The 22,358-nt window shown below is 41.5% G+C and overlaps 1 protein-coding gene across 2 annotated transcripts in view; it reads left to right on the forward strand.

Annotated features, from left to right (window-relative positions):
• The window catches only part of GUCY2C (guanylate cyclase 2C), a 96,408-nt gene that overhangs the window by 8,070 nt on the left and 65,980 nt on the right, over positions 1-22,358 (forward strand). For both annotated transcript variants that reach the window (XM_039335637.1, XM_039335638.1), the window contains exons 5-8: positions 2,553-2,674; positions 9,655-9,751; positions 15,614-15,740; positions 16,323-16,458. In XM_039335637.1, the coding sequence (XP_039191571.1) occupies positions 2,553-2,674; positions 9,655-9,751; positions 15,614-15,740; positions 16,323-16,458 (482 nt within the window). The remainder of the gene's footprint in view (positions 1-2,552; positions 2,675-9,654; positions 9,752-15,613; positions 15,741-16,322; positions 16,459-22,358) is intronic.

The raw sequence follows: 22,358 nt of genomic DNA on the forward strand, positions 1-22,358 counted from the left end.
GACTCTGGATGTTTGATGGTGTTACAGATATTGTCCACAGGATGGAAGCTGTTCCCAATAAGGCCACCTTTTGCAATTGACTGATGAGGATTTGTCAGTGCCAATGGTGTTCAAGTGGTGCTCCAGTTGTTTTGGGATTGCACCAAGGCACCTATTACTAAAGGTACTACCCTTGCTTGCCTTTGCCACAGTTGTTCTATTTCTATGTCTTTTTATTTTGTTATCTTCTCCAGTTCTTTCTCTTCTATTCTGCTGTCTCCAGGCACTGCCACGTCCACTATCCAGACTTTTTGTCTTTTTTATTGACAATTGTTAAGTCCGGGGTGTTATGTGACAGGTGCCTCTCTGTTTTAATTCTAAAGTCCCAGAGCAATTTAACTTCTTCATTTTCTATGACTCTCTCCATTTTGTGATCCTAACAGTTCTTGCTTGCAGGCAAATGATATTTCTTGCAGATCTCTCAATGCACCATTGATGCTACTTTGTCATGTCATTGTTTGTAGTTAGTCTGGGCAATCTTCTTGCCACAGCTAACCAGGTTTTTGTTGTTGTTGTTATTGTTGTTATGTATATGCTGCTTATCTTGCAGTTCAAGGTGACTGCAGTTCAAGGTGACTCAAGCTTATGATGTAATAAAGCATATGGATATAAAAACAATTATAAATATAAAAACAGATAAAAATTACAAACAATTAAAACAACTAAAAAAACCCATGGGTTTAGAGCAGAGAGGTAGTGGTGACTTCTCTATTATTACACTAGCCACCTCCAGACAGCAGCTTCTTCTCAGAGCTCTGTGCCAACTGCATAGCTAAGTTATGAGGCATTACCTGAAGGCCAGGGGGAGGGGGGAAATCTCATTCCTCAGCAAGATATTCCAAAGAGTGGGGGCCATGGCAGAAAAGGCTCTTCTACTAGATACCATCCACTGCAATACCTTGGCTGATGGGGCAATGCAGTAAACTCATCTGCCAGTACAAGTGGATCATACTAATCCCATTGGGGAAAGATGGCTCCTCAAATATTCTGGACTTATACCAAAAGGGCTTTAAAGGCAATGACCAATAGTTTGAATAAGATCCAGAAGCAGATTGACAGCCAGTGGAGCTCGTGTAACAGGTGTTATATGTACCACCAGAGGGGCTTCCACAACTGTCTGCACTGCTGCATTCTGAACCAATTGTAGCTTCTGAATACTCTTCAAGTGTAGCCCAGGTAGGGCGTGTTACATTAATCCAAATGGAAATTGACCAGGCATGAGTGACTGAGTGTAGAACCTCACAACCCAAAAAAGAATGAAGTTGGTACGCAACCCAAAGATGTGTAAAAGCTGTCCAGGAGTCATGAGTCTAACTCCTTCTTCCCTGGACAAAATGTAACTTATGTTAGCCAAAAGTATCCTAAGGAGTTAAAGGGAGCAGTAGGAGCTTTCTGACTAAAAAGGTGTTTTGTGTGGGTTTGGATAACAAGATAGGCAGTGTATAAATTTTTGTATAGGTAGATGATAGATAGCAATAGCACTTAGAATTATATACCACTTCACAGTGCTTTACAGCCCTCTCTAAGCGGTTTACAGAGTCAGCATATTGTCTCCAACAATCTGGGTCCTCATTTTACCGACTTGGAAGGATGGAAGGCTGAGTCAATCCTGAGCCTGGAGAAATTTGAACTGCTGAACTGCTGGCAGTCAGCAGAAGTAGCCTGCAGTATTGCATTCTAACCACCGCACCACCATGCCAGATAGATAGATAGATAGATAGATAGATAGATAGGTAGGTAGGTAGGTAGGTAGGTAGGTAGGTAGGTAGGTAGGTAGGCAGGCAGGCAGGCAGACAGACAGACAGACAGATAGATAGAGATATAGAGATAGATATGTATACTGTACACACACACACACACACACACACACACACACACACACACAAACACACACACACAGGCACTATGACAAGAAGAAAGATCCATAGGTACAGAAGTGAATTGCAAGAGTTGAAATATACTGTAGTCATAACTTACAATGATATAAAGCTATACATTATGTACTATATTATGTGATACAGAATTAAAAATGCTACACACAAAAGTATTAATATATATGGCATGAATATTCAGAAAAATACAGATAGTCCTCACTTAACATTCTGTTGCTTAGTGACCATTCAAAGTTACAACAAACCTCCCTAGAGCTACTTACAACTCAGTCACTGAGTATTAATGACATCCCCCACCCTCCAGATCTATTTCATTTCCAGACTCAATTATGGTCAAGGACTGCCTATTATATGACAGAATGAGAAAGAGAAAGCATCCCTTCCCATTTTTAAAAGTAAGGTTAATATGATGGAAGCCTATGGTTATTATGGATTTTGCAATAGAGATATAATAATATAAATGTTGATGCACATGAAATATCATTTTTTAGAGACGCGTACAACTTGAAATTTCGAGGAATTTGATACCACAACACTGTTATCTTTCTCACACCAAATATTTTCCAAACGTTATGCAACTGTCCAATATTAATTTTCCTATTGTTTCTTATTCAATCCCAGGTATATGAATGCACTAGATGCTTCAATTACAGATATCTCAAAATACATGAAATTCAAGGAAATTATAAGGAGCCCAGAAGACCTGCAAGATATTGTGAAAAGTTCAAATCGAAAAAGCAATGGTAAGGCCTTTGTATCTGGAATCCACAGGTCTAGATAGACTGGGCCATGAAATCAATTTTAAGGATGCCTAACACTACTTCTATTGAAATTGATTATAATAACAGTATCTATCAAGTACTACTACTACTACTACTACTACTACTACTACTACTACAACTACTACTACTACTACTAACTGCAGAGCTGTCTGTCTAAGCTGCTTCCAAACATAATCTTATTTGTTGTTGTTAATTGCGAAGTTGTGTCTGACCCATCGCGACCCCATGGACAACATTCCTCCAGGTCTTCCTGCCTTCTACCATCTTCTGGAGTCCATTTAAGCTCACGCCTACTGCTTCAGCCACCTCGTTGTGTAGCCAGAATTAGCCCCTCTGTCCTTTCTTCAACTTTTCTGCTCTTAGCCAATTTTGTTATTGTCTCTCTACCTGCTATTGTTTTTTAATGTACTGGCCATGTCTTGCCATGTCGCTTTTCTGTTCTTTATTTGGTCTTCCTTGTATGACAGTTTGGTTGTTCCAGTAATCAGTAAGCCTTCCTGAAATACCAGCTTCTTCATTGTCCTTCAGATATTTTCCAATGTCTTTTTTTCCCAATCATATGATGTACTTGCAACATTCTATGCCCACCCATTTCCTTAGTAAATAGAGTCTGTCAACATTGCTGCAGGAATGAAGGGCATGATCCATTGTCATTATTTTTCTGGACTTCCTATCCAGGGCTTTAGTTCTGCCTGAGTCCAGTCCACTATTCCAATTTATTTATTTATTTTATTTATTTATGAGACTTATATACCGCTTTAAGTGCAAGCACTCTCTAAGCGGTGTACACCAGTAAGCAATGTATATATATATTTACATTGCCCCCAACAATCTGGGTCCTCATTTTACCTACCCCGGAAGGATGGAAGGCTGAGTCAACCTTGAGCCGGTGAGATTTGAACCGCTGACCTGCTGAACACAGTCAGCTAAAGTGGCCTGCAGTACTGCACTCTAACTGCTGCGCCACCTCGGCTCAATTGTCTGTCTGGTGTCTTTTCACCTGTTTTTTAATTTGTGCACTCAGATTGGTTCTGCTGCAAATACTCTGATTGTGATGGTTTCTGGAGCTACAATAATTTCATAATCTACAATTGCATGTAAAAGGTAAAGGTTTCTTTGTCCAGTTGTGTCTGACTTTGGGCTGTGGTGCTCATCTCTGTTTTTTGGCCGAGGGAGCCAGCTTTGTCTGAAGACATTTTCTGTGGTCATGCAAAGATGCCTTATTCACCGAGCTGATAGAAGTATTGATGAGGGTGGAAACTATCAAAGCAGACTTGGATTGCATTGGCAAGTTTTGAATGTACAATCTATCTTCATCTCTCTTTATGACCATCAATACTTTTTGAAAATCTGTTTAGTTTTCCCTCTAGATGCTTCATCTCCCACCACACAAAACAAAATAACTTGGAACTTCTAGAAACATTTTACAATGGGTCACACATGATCAAACCTGTGCATTTTTTTCTTCCATTTTAACTTTCATATAATTAATATTCCTACTCACAAAATAAACAGGCTAATATTTTTTCATGCAAGGTAGAATATTTTTTTCTTATTTTCGTCTTCAGCCTCAGTTTGAAAAGACCAATAAGACATTGAGAGTTAGAAGGCACAGATCACTCCTCAGTGAGCAAATTCACAGTTAGCAGTAACAAGAATAGTATGTGTTGGTTTTACTGTGTTTCTCAACTTCAGCAAAATTAAGATGTGTGGACTTCAACTCCCAGAACTCCCCAGCTAGCAGAATTCCACTTATAATAAACATGCAGATTTAAGCCTTGCATTGCAGTCCCACTACTTACCAATTCTTTGAACTTGGAGCAGGAGGAAGTTGAACTTAAGGAGCTTATGGGTGATTGGATGATTGGATAACTACCAATAGAAAATTAATTTCCCACATGTACTTCTAACTAGACAGTATTTAAGACACCTTTAACACAAGTGAACATTTCTCTCATATATTTCTGATCTATTGGAACAAATGAGTACTCTTCTTAAACCAGAATGAATAGAATATTACACTTTTAGCTGTTGGTTACTGGATGTAATAAACCGTTCTTGTTGTCATGCCACTCCAACTTAGTCTATAGTGGAAGAGATCTGAGCTGGGAATATGTGTATGGAGATTCTCAATGATCCAGGTCACGGTTGTCCCAAAGGTGCTTTTCCAAAAGGCAACTGGACTTTCTTGGTTTTTTTCCTTGAAAATGTTCAGTTATGAAGAAGTTTCTTGGATGAAAAATGAAATATTTTCAAGGAAAAAACCAAGAAAGTCCAGTTGCCTTTTGGAAAACACCTTTGGGTTTGGACTGGGAAGTATCTGAACAGGAGGTCATGATGTTGAATGACTTCCCTGCCTGCTATATTCTCTCTAGAGGAGATGGATATTCTTTCTTTCCCAATTCCTTTCCTCCTTTAGGTTCTAGGGATGAACTGGTAGGCAGAGAGAATTATTCAGGATCAGCAGAAATACAAATAGAAGCAAAGAGTTACTGACTCTTTCAAGGCTGCTGGATCAGAAAAGATGAGAACTGCTAAGCTAAGTTATAAAAGAATGGAGAAAGGATAGTTCCAACCATAGAAGCGGGATAAGTAATAGTTCTAGTAAGTTCAGAAGCCAGCCACCTGAAACCTAGATACTCTGTTCCTGTAACAGGAGACAGGTGGAAACCCTTCCTGTCTCCAAGAAACAGGAGGCCTCAAGGACATTGCACTATGCAGATGGGACAAAGAAGCACAAAGATTAAGCCTTGGTCTCACCATAAAAGATGCAGAAAAGAAAAAGAAAACAGAAAAAATGAGAATATAGTAAAAAAAAAAAGATATAAAGAAATGGCTTCCTTCTTTTTCACAAGTATAAACAATTTTAGTAACTTAATGATATGGCCCAGGCTCTCAGAACTCAGATTCTGAGTCTGAATCTGACCCTGAAGAAGCTGCTTCAGTTCGGCCTGGAAGAACAGAGCGAGGAATCACATGAGACTGATCAAACATAGGGGCCACCCAAGCAGCTGGAAAAATCAGATGAGGATGATGTAATGCCTTCCAATCCATGTACCACACGGCTGTCACACTTGCCCTGTCACATGACATGTTGAGACATATTGCAACTTTTTTTTTGCATTGCAGGAGCTGGGGTGGGCACGGCCTTTGCATGATGCAACTGGCCCGTGGGTCAGCAGTTTGACACCCCTGATGTACCAGATGAGTAGACAAGAGAGCAGCTCAGTGAAGGTTATTATACTGCTGTCCAAACAAAGATATAAACATTATTGACAGCTGACTGTACCCTTATTTAGGAAACAGTCCTGAATCAGGCTCTCTTTGCTGGAAACAACTTCTATTTGGCTATGCAATGACACTAGTACGTGGAGTCTTCTCCTTAAACTCTGACCTTTGGACTGTCTAATAATATGGACCTAGCTCTTTAAAACTTGGATTGAATTTGAACTCTTCTTCTGAGTACTCCTATTTCAAAACAAACTTTGCAGGCAAGTCTTTGGTTTGTTTACATTTCTTTGCTTCATTATTAGCTTTTCAGCCTTGAAGTAAAACTGATAATTTCCTGAAAAACCATGCATTCCTGTGGGACTGAAACTTGAGGCAGGGCACTTATCACCTTCTTTTAAAATACAGCAAATGATCTCTTTTTTTCATCCATCTCTTATCTACAGGTATAAACAAATCCTTTAAAACCTTGTCATTTCAGCCCCAATCAGCCATTAAGGGTTACCAGTGATAACAACATATCTAATTATACCTTGATCAAATAAGTCAACTTTATATTCCTACCTTTTATTTTTAACAAACATTATCTTGAAATAATGTCCTAAAATGTGGGTTTTTTCGTATTTTTTTCGTTCCTTCAAGCCACTTTTGTAAATCCAATATATGAAGATGAGTCAGGTCATTCTTTTGGTTTGTTATTTTTATAACTCCTTTAAATATTATGACATCAGCCAGTTTCTTCAGTATGTCCAGTATAATGTCTTTCTCTATATTTTTCCTGTAGCTTGCCATTTTTAAATCACTCTCACTTTTGTCCAGGAAAACGTGTTCCTCTTCTACAATATTTTTAAACACAGTTTATCTATGGAGGTAGACTCTCTTAAAATTAGTTCAAAAATATCCTTCAATATGTCCAATGTTAAAACATTTTGCTTCATTCTGAATTAATGTCAAATATAAGTAGTATTGGGATTTTTAGTTCTATCAAGTTCTCTCTAGTGTCCAACTTCAAAGTTTTATTTTACCATTTTTAAAAAAGTATTCAAAAGAAAAGTGTGCTTTCATGGGACAGATTATTTTAATTAGTTCCAAAATGTTATTTCAAATTTATCTGGACCCTTAGTTTAGTTGTAACTTTCTAAAATCAAAATTTTAACCATCCTTTTGCTGTTTATTCCAGTTTTTTTTTAAAGAATAGAATATTCTTTATTGGTCAAGTATGATTGGACACACAAGGAATTTGTCTCCTGTGCATCTCTTAGTGCAGGACTTTTCAACCTTTTCACCCATTGTACCACTTTTAGGATATGGCAACATCCGAGTACCACCAGTCGCCTAGCAAGGTGTCAAAAACCTGATGACCAAAAAAAAAAAAAAGGAAAAAAGTGATAAAGTACAAGTAGTCCTCGACTTACAACAGTTTGCTTAGTGACTGTTCAAAGTTACAATGGCACTGAAAAAAGTGCCCCCCCCAAGCCACAGCCGAGCAAGACACCTGCCTGCCCTCCTGGCGGTGTTCTTTCTCCTGTCCGAGGTTTTCATTGTTGTGAGCATTTCTATTGAGGATTGGCAGTGGGGGTGGGGTGGGGGGTGTTTAGTTTTTATTCCCCCATCTGCTGGGTGGTTGCAGCAGGTTTTGGTCACTTCACATGACCCTGGGACACTGTGACCGTCATAAATATGAATCAGTTGCCAAGCATCTGAATGTAAATCACAAGACCCTGGAGATAAGGCAACATTCCAGCTGATCGGCGCTTCTTCTGGGCTCAGCAGAAATGCCAGGATCAATGCTGCTTTCCAGCTGATTGGTGCTTCTTCAGGGCTCAGCGGAAGCACCAGGATCAGCGCCGAGCTCCAGCTGGAGCCTGGCACTGATTCTGGCGCTTCCACTGAGCACTGACAGCCCCAAAGAAGCGCCGATCAACTGTAAAGCAGCACTGATCCTGGTGTGCAGCTCCAGCCATCTCTTGCTCAGACTTGTGCGGTGCTGCCACTGGTTCAGCTCATTCCCCTCCACCGTTACCACTTTTCTAGGATGGTCGCGTACCACCTGCCAGGTGCCAATGTACCACAGGTGGTATCTGTACCACTGGTTAAAAAGCCCTGTTTTAGTGTACATACAAACAACAAAGTAATATCATCATAAGATACCAATAGTAGAAGGTAAAAGGAAAGATAAGAAGGATAATAGTAATACAGCCCTACTACATGGATAAATATCTTTAGACATAAGACAATGCTGTGGGAATTGGTGTTTAGCAGAATGATGGCACAAGATAGCATGTGTCTAATTATTTTAGCATGCAATGCCCTATGGCAGCATCCTGAGGAGAAGAGTTGAAACAGTTTATGTCTAGGATGTGACCCATACAAAAAGTTTAAAACTTTAAACTTGTATTTAAAACTAAGGATTGAAAAAGGTCTGTAAGGCCAGGGCTTTTTTTCTCATAGAACGCCCAGAATGGAGTTTCGGCACATTTTTGGGATAGAACCTTGTAGGGTAGGCAAGGCGGGTTGTATGACATGTGTGAGCTCCAGCACCTTTTTTTTTTTTTTTTTAGAAAAAAAAGCACTGTAAGGCGTTTACAGTTCTGTAAAAGTCCCTAACAGCTGAAAAGGCACCAGTCATGGATTGAGCAAATATATCTATTTCCTTGTCTCCCATAGCTCTAAACCTGCCTGTTTAGAGACTGTTGTTTTGCAGTCTCCTCATGAGGAGTGTCAGAAGAATAATTGAGGTCTCAATTCAAGCCATGGTTGTGCATGAGCAAATCAAAATGAAATCTAGACATGCTGTTGGACAAGAGATGATTTATTTATTCCCAAAAGCAAAGAGGTTCGCTTCTGGTGGTAGATACCAAATTAGGGGTGTATAAGTAGGTATTTATAATGACAAGAGATTTTGATGTTCAGATATATAGATTGAGGTGTTTCGGCCCTGGGCTTTGATTATGAGGTATATGTTAGATGCGTATATCTAGATATTGTCTTGAGGATATGAAGTCCAGGGAGGGAAGATTGCCCTCAGAAGTGTAGATGCCTTTATAATTGTGGTTTTATTGTGAGGGGTCTGGTATTGTGATTTAAACTTGAAGGGGTTCCATTTCTCTGATGGGGGCAATGAGGTGTTTTTAATCATTTCCTTTATTTTGAGAATTGTCGGTAGATTAAAGGTGGTTTGGGAAATGTGTGACCTGTCTATGGGTGGTTGAGACAATATGAAGAATAAAGTTAAGAATCTGATTTGTTATAATTTTCCCACAGGAGCAACTATATGGAGCACTTGAGGGTGATCTCAAAATTTCTCCTTGTCTAGAGAGGAATTATAAAGAGCCAGTCAACATGCTGGTTCTCCATTTTTCTGTAGTTGTTGGCTCCACTGTATATATAAACAGAATTTATAATGACTTTGGGAATACACACACACATTTCCCCAAAGTCATTATAAATTCTGTTTTCTGTCTATTCTCATATGCTCCTTTAACAATAAAATAGGGGAAATCCATACTCTTTTTTGATAACCATCAGAATATTAAGTTTCAACTTTTGGTATTAACTCTCTGGTTTTGGTTATTAGGTTGTTGTTTTTTCAGTGTACTAGATTCCCAGTTTTATTGCTTTAATATTTCATGTTCCAAATATTTTTTTTAAAAATAAAGCAAAATATTTATTATTTCTTATTTTTCACTCTCTCTTACTTTTTTTTTTAATAGTAATTCTCACATGTGGTACTCCAGATGATATCAAAATAGCCCTTGGGAATAAAGAGGTGGATAACAATATAGTTTTCATCCTGATCGATCTTCACAGGTACATATTTTATAAAACAAATAAATAATAAAAAAAACCAATGGAATCTGAATAGACATGTGTGTATTCCTTCAACTAAGATGCTACTCAGAACTCTCAAACTCTCAGGCTCTTTGATTGAGGAAGACAAATACCACCCATATGGGGAGAAGGGAATTTTATATATATTCTACACCAAAGTAACTCTCAAATTAAACTTATTTTTAAGTTCTGTATAACTTAAATGAATATTTGCTTTACAACCAGTGAATTCCCTTATGGAGGGAGACAGAGTAATTTCTTCTCCACTCGTGTCCAAGTTAGTAGCTTTTAAGCTCAAAGCCCGAGGGGATAGTACTTGTTTTAAAATCGTGATTTCCTGCATGATTTGTTATGTACCTAGGGACGTAATGCTGTAGAGCCAAAGATACGTACTCTAGAAAAAATTTCTCTACTAAAGTTATTTGTAAAAGAGACCAGCAACATTCTTCCACCCAAAGCACAAATTGTGTTTATATACCAGAGGCTGCAATATTTAAAAAAAGGGCCTGCATGTGACTGCTCCCCACCCCCAGGTTTATGCAAAATTAAGGTGACCAATCACCCTCCTTTAGGGAGGACAGTCCTTCTTTTGTAAGTTCTGTCCTCTCTCGAAAAGTGTCCTTCTACATGTCCTCCTTTTCGATATTTGAAGACTAATCTGTAAATCTCTGTATTTGATTGATGCTGATCCAATCCGTTGCGTGTGATGTGACGTATTTGTATTTGACATGATGATTCGTCAAGGCTCAGTACACTGTGGCAAGACGCGATTATGAGACGCATGTGCTCTGCACAGGAGAATTGTTTTGAGAGAGTGTGCCGCACGCAAGAGTGCGCCGCACCCAAGTGGCTTTGTTTACTTCTTACCGAAACACGACACGGCACACACGCAAACATTAGACTCACTTTTTTTTTCTTCAGTTTATTCGTGTTTTCCTTCTCATTGTAAAAAAGTTGGTCACCTTAGCAAAATATGCATGTAATCTGTGAGATTAGGAATAGTGGTGATAAAGGTAATAGAGGTAATAAAAGCAGAACTACAAAGACAATAGTTTATTTGCAAACAAAGGCTGTGTGGAATAAAGATTACTGTTGTTATTTGAATTGCTACCTTTTTTGGGAAACCATAGCATTTCTCACTCTCAAGTATTATCAACATTCTTTTGCTTTCTAAGCATTTCATGGTGTAACTGGCATTTTTACTACTTCTCTAAGGAGATTCGGGAAAGATGACTGGAAGGGGTGTGATCTGTCTATCTTTCTTGACTATCACCATTTTTCTTTTTCTGAACTGTTATGGTATTCCCCCCCCCCCATTTGTTTAAGGGTTTAAGGGGATAAGCAATGGAGTTTGCATCCTTCATATAATTTATGTTCCTGCACATTAGGTTTTCTTAGGGTTTTGCTACTTATCTGAGAAATGTTTATTAACAAAATGCAGTCTTTGTGTCCTGTGCAAGACTAGAAAGAAGGCAATTATAGCCTGAGAGCTTTTATCATCATGTTGTAAATCTTCTGATACTAGCCAAGGCCAAGATTTAGACAAAGAGCAGCAAATGCTTGGAGAGTTCAAAAAGAGGTTGCTAGCCTTATAAATTATGTTAGTGCCACAAGAATGCTAGCTTGAAGATTTGAGGCTGGAAAACTGATTAGAGAATTTAATTAAGCTGTTCCTAACTCTTAGTCAGTTCTCCTAGAACTAAGGAGAAATTTCTTAATGGTGATCACAAACAATCAACCAGTGGAATGGCTTGCCTTCAGCAGTTATGGGTGTCCCATCACTGGAGATTTTCAAGAAGAGACTGGACAGCTATTTGTCTGAAATGTTATAGGCTCTCCTGCTTGAGCAGGGAGTTGGACTAGATGACCTCCAAAGTCCCTTCCAACTCTGTTATGCTATGTAGGAGATTAGGAAGCTGAGAATAGAAGTATTTATAGTGACAATGGGCTTTGAACGTGGAGCATGTTAGATGTGCAAATTGAGGTGTTCTTGTCATGGGGAAGTTTGAAATCCAAATGGACTTTGATCACAAGGTGCATGTTTGATGTGCAGATCTTCCTAGAGGTGGAATTTTATGAGGGGGCCTGACATAGTATTATGATTTAGGAAATTTCCTTTTCTTGAGGGGATTTTGCTTCCTGATGAGACATGCTTTTGTCATCTTTAGCCTCCATAAGATGAAAAGCTTTTTAGGCATCTCTATAACTTTGTTTGTGACTTTTGCCTGTGAAAGGGATGACTCAGGTGGCAATTTGGTATTTTTCTTCTGACAGAAGTAATCTAGTATTCTAGTACACCTATGGCAGGGATTGAGAGAACATTCTTGCTACTCACAAGAAAGCTTATTTGATTCATTTGGTGCATTTAGGCATCCCTAGGTTTTTTTTCTGTAAATGAACCTTGATTTTCTTTGGAGGCTCCTGTAGGAGTATAGCTATCATATACTGTGACTGAAGAATGATACATGGTTTCTATCTGATATGGTCTCCTATTCCACCAAATGGACAGTTTTTTGAGGGGCATATACTGTATGTTACAGTGGGGAAGGAAGGATACATCCATCTAGCCAGCCAGATCATCCCTTGTGGACAATGGGGCAACAGATGTCTTAGCCAAATGGTTCTTGCATCCTATTCAGGGATCAAATTGATTAAAAACTAAATAATAATAGTAGTAGCAGTAGAAGAAAAAAATATTTCTTGAACAATTCTGTCCAGCCCAGAGACATGTTCAGACAGATTTTGGGGTTCAAGAGCATCAATCTAAGAGGACAAAGAGAGGCTGAATTAGAGGATAATTATTTGACTACCTGAAAAGCAAAAGCAATAAGCCAGAAATCCCTGAGTTTGGCAAAAGTCCCAGAGGTAGAGGGGATGCCAACAGAAAAAAGGGAAGTCCCAGAAAGCAAGACGTCTTAAAAAGGGTGAGTCAGAGATAAAATAAACCTCACCACAAAAATGTGTGTTATATTTGTGGTATTTACTTTCACAAGAGCTGGATGCAGCTCTGTTACACAGTATAATGGTGCCTAAAATAGTCAGTAATAGAATAGTGTAACAGTAAGCTAGATAAGATAAGATAACATTTATTGTCATTTTAGTGTGGGCACATTGGCACATATTAAAAATGAAATTATGTTGTCTGCTCTCAAAAGTGTACACATACACAGTATACATATAAACATGATATATGCATACACCCTTACATATAAATACATATAAATATTAATCACTGTCCATCTTGAATACATAGCGTAAAGAGTATAAAGTGGTATAATAGACTAAATATTAACATTAAAATTCCAAGGCAGGTCTCTCCCATCCCTCTATCCCTTTCCTTCCAGAACAGAAGAAATTGCAGAGCTGGCAGTTAGTGACAATATGAAAAAAAGGGTAGGATGAAGAGAAATTCTAAATGTTTCTTTTATCACCACCATCAAGAACTAAGAACTAAGGCAAAGCTCTTTAAGTGAGGAATGGCCAAGAGCCTGCAATGCGACCATGGTGGTCCAGAACAAAATATAACACATATAGTTCAAGAATGTCACCTCAGGAAATTTCAAGACAATCTCATTGCAGCCACCTCAGAAGCAATGAAATGGTTAGCTTCCTTAGTGACTGCATGACCTCTGTAGATGCCATACACTAAATAAATAAATAACCATCAAGAATCACTGCCAGCAGTGTTCCTGATTCTGATCCAACGGATTTCAGGAACAGCATCAGAGCTCTCTATCCAGAAGAGCGCAGTGATAGGAACAGCTAAAATACTGCATGCAACCCTTTAACTCCCAGGCCTCTGGTAGAGGACCTGAGTCTGAGGGAAACACATACCATCCATAGGGGTATGAATTACAATTATAATTGTATACATACATATTTTTAAAATATGTATGCATATATGGGCACATATGCACATGCACACACACACGCATACCCACACACATGCGCGTACACACACATACTTTATTTGACATGTGTCTGGAATTCAGGAGTGGTGACTAGCAAAGGGAAAAAGAACTATGGCTCATTCTTCTGCGTTTATTTGTGCTGTAGTGTCATGATTATTATTTTCATGCAGGATGATGACATACTGACTTGAGAAGGTTGTCAGTCAGTCACTTTGCCTGTCATGCCCTACATATGTTTAATAAGAAAAATATAATTGACAGTTACTTGCAACAGGGGCAATAGAGGTGGGATATAGCTTAGCAAAGAGGATAGCACATTTAATGCTGGTGTAGTTTTCTGTTGCCTCAAGAATGAGTGGAGCTTCAACACAGCAGTGAGGAAATGCTCATTTCATACACGATGTTACAATTCTTTTACGAGATCTTTTGGCATGGGATATACATTCAGTCTGCTTGCAAGACTGACAGCAATTTTGACAGGAAATACAAATCTGCATCAAAAAATGAAGGTTTATTTATCATCTTTGTTACTGTTATTTAGCACTCACATAGAGTTCAGTGAGTTGGGATCTTAATATTATTGCAAAATTCTGTGTAATTTCCCTATAACATAGACCAGTATTGATAAGAGATGGAGGAAGCTAAGGCTAATGAATAGATAACTTTATGCCTGTGTTTCAAATAGGAACATCTTGACATGTTCTCATTTTCTTAAGTGAACTATGTACAATGTACAGATGATAGATCACAATATATCACTATACTTCCTCTTTAATTGCCTTGAAATGCTAAAATAGAAAGATAAGCGTTTGACAAGTTGTAAAACATGGTTGATAAATTGCATTTAAACTATTTCCTTCCTTTATCTAAACAAATGATTTTATGAGCCTTTTATTATGCGTTTTGTTCACAGCACTCACGCTAACTCACACCATATATTAAATCAATTCAATGCTATGCTGCCTTTCACATGGGGTAGAAAAGTTATTTGTGTTGCAAAAATATTTTTTATGATTTCCACATTTAAAATGGACAATAAGTAAAAAAGTATATTACAAAACCAGTGGCTGTATTTTATTTCAAGTATTTACTGAAATGATCTCCCATCCCTAATATTATGTAGAAATCTCTTGCTGTTTTCCACACTTCATAAATATTTATAATGTTAAATGTTTATTGCATTGTTATGTTTGCATTTTAATTTTTTTTATGTTAAACATTTCTTATGGTGCCGCAACAGCTCTTGGATGTAAGAAGTGATATGCAAATAGATTTAATTAATTACTTAATATGTTTCAGTTACAATATTACAACAAAAACAAATTACAACAAAAAATGAAATCATAAAAAATAATTTCTCTGATATTGAAAATTAGAGATGATAATAGGTTGGGAAACTGTTAAGATAAGGTGTGCTATGTGAAACACTGTGATATTTTACCACTAGACTAGATACACTACTCTTTCATATGTAGTTTTTTTTGCTGGAAAGTTCATGTTTAAAAATATCTTTTCTTGAGATGCTCTGACAGACCAGATGCAGGCAGAATGATGGCAGTTTATGCTCCCTGTTTGAAGGGACTAACATTTCAATGAGACAATGAAGAAACATGGGACTATTATATGGTATGCATGACACTTTTTGTTTGAAAGTATCCTTGCATGTCCAGGTAAAATCCTATGATATTTCTCTTGCTTCAGTACTGAACAAACAATACATATAGATTCCATTTTGATTTATTAAATGCTACCTTTATATCACATGTATATGAGCTAAAGATTGTTTCTACCAAGTAGGTTTTTTAAAACCTCTGCTTTGATAAATGATTGATATTTTACTAGAGAAACTCTCTGTGGTGGCTGAATAATGTTTGACTGTTGTTCTTCTTGCTACTTACTACACATGGGTATTTGTGATTTTTTTTTTCAGTAACATTTCTTATGAAAATAGTCCCTCACCTAGTTACATGCGGAATGTCCTTGTTCTGACTCTTGCACCAACAAGCTCAATTTTAAATCACAATAGGACTCTCATGGATCCTGAGACGATCGCTTTGGTAACTCTTTTATTTGCATTCTGGATACAAGAGCTGTTTTGTCTTGTTTCATGGGCTTAATGGCCAAACTACATCTACCAGCTGCAATCCAGTTGCTTTGAAAATTGCTAGTGCTGTTGAGTCTCTTCTTCAGTTTCCATTACAACTTTCTTTGCCAATTATCATCCAATTCTGTACAAGTTCCTCTCCTAAAATTACCCACCTTGTCCAATATTTAGCATGTTGTACAAGATTATGCTCACATAATCCATATAATTTTCTGGAAGAGGACAAGACTTATTAATTTATTTAAGTAGTTCATTTACTTGGGATTTTTTTTTTCAAATGAGCCTCAGAGGGGAGAAAGGAAGTATTAATAACCACAAATGTAGGCATGTTCACCCATATACACAAAATATGTGTATTTATGTAGAATTCTGAATAAAACTTGAAGGAGAAAAAAAAAGCAGTACCAAATCAATGAATCATTTGCAGCCCTAACAATATGGAGAAAAACACATCCTGAAATAAATAAAAATACATCATATATTACTTTTCACCCAAGATTGTCTTGGGATTTAACTCTCCTTTTACTGCTTCTAGCTGAAAAATGACATCATTGTGGGATACTTGGATGCTGTTTTACTCTTTGGACATGCTTTGAAAGTCCTTATGTCCAGACCAGAATCAGTTTGTCCTGTTGATTTCCTTGGCCAATTCCGGAATATCACATTTCAAGGTAATTACATGTCTTGTTTCTTTAGATTATTATGGATGGCCTATGCAAGCCTTTTAAAATTTCTAAGAATTGCAATTCATAAATATCTATAGGGATATTGATTTTAGTACCAAAAATAGAATTTATGAAGAGGATTCTTAAAATTACCTTACAAATAACAATGATGAAACATTTTTGTAAGGAACGTCCTGAGTGGATCAGCAAAACAACACACCAGGAACACTCCAGGATCCAACAAAGTTTATTGTAGGAAAACAAAGTTTGCCCTGGGGAGGTTCCTCCCCTGTGTGCTAAATGCCGCACCGCGTCACGCCCCCCGCACACACCCCAATTAACCCATATAAGGAAACCCCGCCCATGCTACACCCGTCCGCCCCACCCTGTGATAAACTCCACCCTCCAAATCCTTTGCCATCTCCTCTCAGTCAGTCCAAACAGCAGTAAACCCTGTGTCATAATTCCGCCCAGCCGTCCCCCGTCTTTCGCTGACACTAGAACTTGTCAGACCCAGCGTCTCTTCCAAAGCCGCTTCTCACTGTCCACGGCCACTACGGCAGCTCCCACATCACGTGCTTTTCTCCACGTGGGGATGTCATGTGCGCAATCAGCTGACGACACGCAGAGCACGCCGGCGGTGTAGATGCCGTTTCGCCGGGGCTCCGTCGGCTCGAGCTGCGGTGGAAGCTTCAAATAGCCGGGTAGGTATCACGCTGGGTCTGACATTCGGCTTCCCCTCACCACAACTCCCCCTGAAATAAAAGGTAACTGATGAATCACAGAGTTCAATCCATGGGGTTAATATGCTATTCAACCACCCCCCTTCCTTCTCCTCGTTCCGTGCAGTAACCTTTTGTGATATCTCTTGACTAGACCAGGGGCGAATACATCCTCCCTCGGTACCCAGGAGGCTTCGGACAAGGGATATCCCTTCCATAAGACCAGATAATACAGTTTTCCCCCCCGTAGTCGCGAGTCAACTACGTCCTCTATTTCATACCATCCTGGGGTGACAGGACCTGGGGGTTGTTTATGAGAGTCTCTCCCCACGGGCTTTAATAAACTTACGTGAAAGGTAGGATGTATTTTACCTAGTAGTTTTGGTAATTCGAGCTTCACCGTTACAGGGTTGATGATCTGCACTATGCGAAAGGGGCCGATATATTTTGGTGCCAGTTTCCTGCATGGGACCTGTAACTTAATATATTTGGTTGACAAATATACACTATCCCCCACTCGTAATTGGACTGGCTGTCGACGGCCCTTATCAGCATGATACTTAGCTACCTGTGTTGCCTGGCCCAGCGCCTGTTTCACCCTACTCCACACCTGGCCCGCTCGAGCAAGCCAGTCTTCTGATCGATGTGAAAGGGGCCCCGATGACATACAATCGGGTAAGGAGACCATGTCATGTCCATAAACAACCTGAAAGGGGGTCAACCCGGTGCTTTTGTGTACCGCATTATTATAAGCCAGCTCTGCAAACGGCACAAAGTCCACCCAATCCGACTGTTGGTAGGATACATAACAGCGCAGATACCGCTCAATAGCTGCATTCGCCCGTTCCGCCGCCCCGTTGGTACAAGGGTGGTATGCCGAACTTAGCCCTTGTGTGGTTCCAATACTGGCCAGAAAGCCACGCCAGAAGCGCGCTGTGAACTGCACACCACGGTCTGAAATAACCCGACGGGGCGCCCCATGTAGTCTGTAAATATGTTGCACAAACATTTTCGCTAACCTTCTGGCAGACGGCAGACCCTTGCAGGGGATAAAGTGAGCCTGCTTCGAGAATAGATCAACTACTGTCCAAATAACCGTGTAGCCCCTCACATTTGGCAGGTCTACAATGAAGTCCATCCCGATGTCCTGCCATGGTCGGTTCGGGTCAGATACCTGCTGTAATAATCCCATTGGCTTTTTTGGTACTGCTTTTGCTTGTGCGCATATGTGACACCCTTTGACATACTCTTCAACGTCTTTCCTCATCCCTGGCCACCAGAACTGGCGTCTCACTAAATGCAATGTCTTTACAAACCCGAAGTGGCCAGCCAATTTTGAGTCATGGCACCAGTGGTATACTCGGTCCCTTAGTCCCTGTGGAACATATAGCTTATCCCCATACCAGGCTAGTTCATCACGACGACTTAAGACTCCGGGGTTAGCTAGGATCCAGGGATCTGTTAACAAGGCCGACTTCAGCTCATCCTCGAAGGTTATCAATTGTGCACTCATCTCAAGCTGTGTGGAACCTGAACTATATGGAGGTATGATAGCGTGAATCACCTGCTCTCTTCTGCTATTATACTGCGGTAGCCTGGACAGTGCGTCTGCTAGGAAATTCTTTCCCCCCGGAATGACTTTCAGATGGAATCTAAACCGTTGAAAGTATTGCGCCCATCGGACATGTTTGGGTGCCAATCTTCTTGGAGTTTGGAGGACCGTTAGGTTCTGGTGGTCCGTCCACACCTCAAAGGGGTGCTGTGCGCCCTCCAACAAATGGCGCCAAGTAGACAGGGCCCATTTCACAGCAAACGCCTCCTTTTCCCACACTGCCCATCGTCGTTCCGTGTCAGTGAGCTTCTTGGAGGTGTAGGCGCATGGTTGTAATAGACCTTCTGCATTATGTTGCAATAATATCGCCCCAACGGCAACATCGCTGGCGTCGGCCTGGACAACGAATGGCCGGCTTGGGTCGGGGTGCACCAGTATGGGTTCTTGTGCGAATAGTTTCTTAAGGGACTCAAAGGCCTGTTGACAGGCTATAGTCCAGGCAAGAGGTTGTCCCGGGCGGGGTTTTCCAGCTATATGCTTGGTGCGCAATAGTTGAGTCAACGGCAGGGCCACATCAGCGAAAGGGGATGAACTGTCGGTAAAAGTTCGCAAACCCCAAGAATCGCTGTAGCTGACGACGGGTCTTTGGAGCTTGCCATTCTAATACGCACTGTACCTTACTAGGATCCATCTCTATCCCTGCCGCAGAAACCCTGAAGCCGAGATAGTCAATACGCTCCTTGTGGAATTCGCACTTCGATAATTTACAGTAGAGCTGAGCATCTAACAATTTTCGCAAAACCGTGCGCACCAATGTCACATGTTCCTCTAGTGACTGTGAATAGATCAATATGTCGTCCAGATACACAAGAACACCCTTGTATAAGTGGTCATGCAACACTTCGTTGATTAGCTGCATAAATACAGCCGGGGCCCCTTGTAACCCGAAAGGCATCACTTTGAATTGATAACTGCCTAACGGACAGTTAAAGGTTGTTTTCCACTCGTCCCCTTCCCTGATTCGAACCCTGTAGTACGCCTCACGGAGATCCAACTTTGTAAAGATAGTTCCGGTAGCCAAATGGGTCAAAAGGTCTTTCATTAGCGGCAGGGGATACACCTGCTCTATGCACACCGCATTGAGACCCCGGAAGTCAACACATAACCTCAAGCCCCCATCCTTTTTTCCCTGGAACAATACAGGAGCGGCCATCCGAGACCGTGCCGGTTCTATAAAGCCTCTGGCCAAGTTCTTATCTACATACTTCCTCATCTCCTGTAACTCCGCGAATGTCATCGGGTACATTCGGGACTTGGGAAGTTTGGCTCTGGGAATAAGTTCAATTGCGCAATCTGTACGCCTATGGGGAGGCAAACTGTCGCACTCCTGCTCACTAAAGACCATTGCGAGATCATCATACACTGATGGATATTCGCTCTGTCCCCTATCCGTTATTAGATCTGCCACTTCCTCCTTCCCGTCGCTATTATACCGCTCCGGGGCCGGTGGTTGAGGGCCTACTGCAAGGCGTAGGCGACGGGCTCCATCTGCCCACCATATGGTTGGTGTCCATTTGTCCAACCACGCCAGCCCCAGGATAATGGACTCTGACATGGAGGGAACCACTATAAATCTCAAGACCTCCCAATGCGCACCTACTTCCATCCTAACGGGTTCAGTCACTAATGTGGTCGGTGCTCCTCCTAACAATGACCCATCCACCTGCTCAAAGCGGATTGGGGATTTCAATCGGGTTACCCTAATATGCATCTGTTGCGCCACCCTTTTGCTAATAAGACATCTGGTACAGCCGGTGTCAACCAACGCCTGGAATGGCTTTGACTCCCCAGTAACCGGACTTGTTAATGTTATCGGAATATTAAATGGGACTATTGGTTCACTCACCATGGGATCTTCCAACGGACCTTCCTCTTCGTATTCGTGGAGCGCCGGGGATGCATCACCAGGGTTTTGTTGAAGCGACATCTGACCCGTCTGGTAAGCCACTCGAGACTTCTCCGTGGTTTTCTTTGGCGTAGCGCCTGGTCTACCGATTGCCGTCGGTGTGCCAGTCAGCTCGGTTAGGTCGGCCACCCCGCACTCCGCAGCCCGGTGGCCTGGGCGGTTACAGCGAAAACATCTGAATACGGGCTTCGGTCGGACGGTACCCGGTACGGCCTGAGTAGTGCCCCCTCCGGATCGGTCTGGGGCACGGCGCGCTTGCGGTTTGTCGTCCCGTACGTCAGGACGATCCCTCAATCCAAACTCCAACTCCATAGCAGCTTTGAACCAGTCGACCAGGTGTCCTACTACCCCTCTGACTGCACAGGCGCGACGTATGTCCGAATCCAGGCCGGCCTGGAAGTGATGGATCAGCAAACGATCCGGCCACGACCTCAGCCTCCCAGCCGCCTTTTGGAATTCGCGGATATATACCTTCACTGATCTACCCTTCTGCCGTAAGCCTACCAATTGGGCCTCAGCTCTTTGTAGCCGGGTTGGGTCATCAAACCTTGCTCTCAATGCCTCGAGGAACAACCCTACATCGGTCAACTCTCTCGCTTGGTCGCTATATAGGTCTGCGACCCAAGCAGCAGCCTCTCCTTGCAAACAGGCTGCCACTGCCACCACCATCGCCCAATTGGAAGAGTATAGGGTGGTATAGCGGTCCAGAGGATGTTAGGGGACGGCGTTTGGCGCCGAGTTTTACCGGATGGTAAAAGGATTACGAGAGAGCAAGCGATTACAATCTCTGCAGAGATTGCAGAGGAAAGGATTACAAGAGAGCAAGCAGGCCCAAAATGGGAGCGGCACGTGAGAAGGAATGCGTTGATGCCAGGGAATTCTGGGAGCTGAAGCACACAGGTCTTTAAAGTTGCCGAGGCTGGACACCCCGAGTTAAAGCAAAAGCCAGGTAACAGCACGGCCCCTCTTAGTAACGAGTGGCTTGTGGAACCCGCCACTGATAAAACCCACGTGAATGATGGTCTGCAGGTCGCTGAGGCCAGGCATCCCCCTCTGGCAACTGCAGGAGGGTCGAGTGGCTGGTGAGTTCCCCCACCCCAACCATCGGGAAGGAGGGCAAACTTATTGTAAGGAACGTCCTGAGTGGATCAGCAAAACAACGCACCAGGAACACTCCAGGATCCAACAAAGTTTATTGTAGGAAAACAAAGTTTGCCCTGGGGAGGTTCCTCCCCTGTGTGCTAAATGCCGCACCGCGTCACGCCCCCCGCACACACCCCAATTAACCCATATAAGGAAACCCCGCCCATGCTACACCCGTCCGCCCCACCCTGTGATAAACTCCACCCTCCAAATCCTTTGCCATCTCCTCTCAGTCAGTCCAAACAGCAGTAAACCCTGTGTCATAATTCCGCCCAGCCGTCCCCCGTCTTTCGCTGACACTAGAACTTGTCAGACCCAGCGTCTCTTCCAAAGCCGCTTCTCACTGTCCACGGCCACTACGGCAGCTCCCACATCACGTGCTTCTCTCCACGTGGGGATGTCATGTGCGCAATCAGCTGACGACACGCAGAGCACGCCGGCGGTGTAGATGCCGTTTCGCCGGGGCTCCGTCGGCTCGAGCTGCGGTGGAAGCTTCAAATAGCCGGGTAGGTATCACGCTGGG

This window comes from Crotalus tigris, unplaced genomic scaffold (assembly GCF_016545835.1).
Source record: "Crotalus tigris isolate CLP2741 ecotype Arizona unplaced genomic scaffold, ASM1654583v1 scf7180000017644.4837335, whole genome shotgun sequence".
Taxonomy (NCBI): Eukaryota; Metazoa; Chordata; class Lepidosauria; order Squamata; family Viperidae; genus Crotalus; species Crotalus tigris.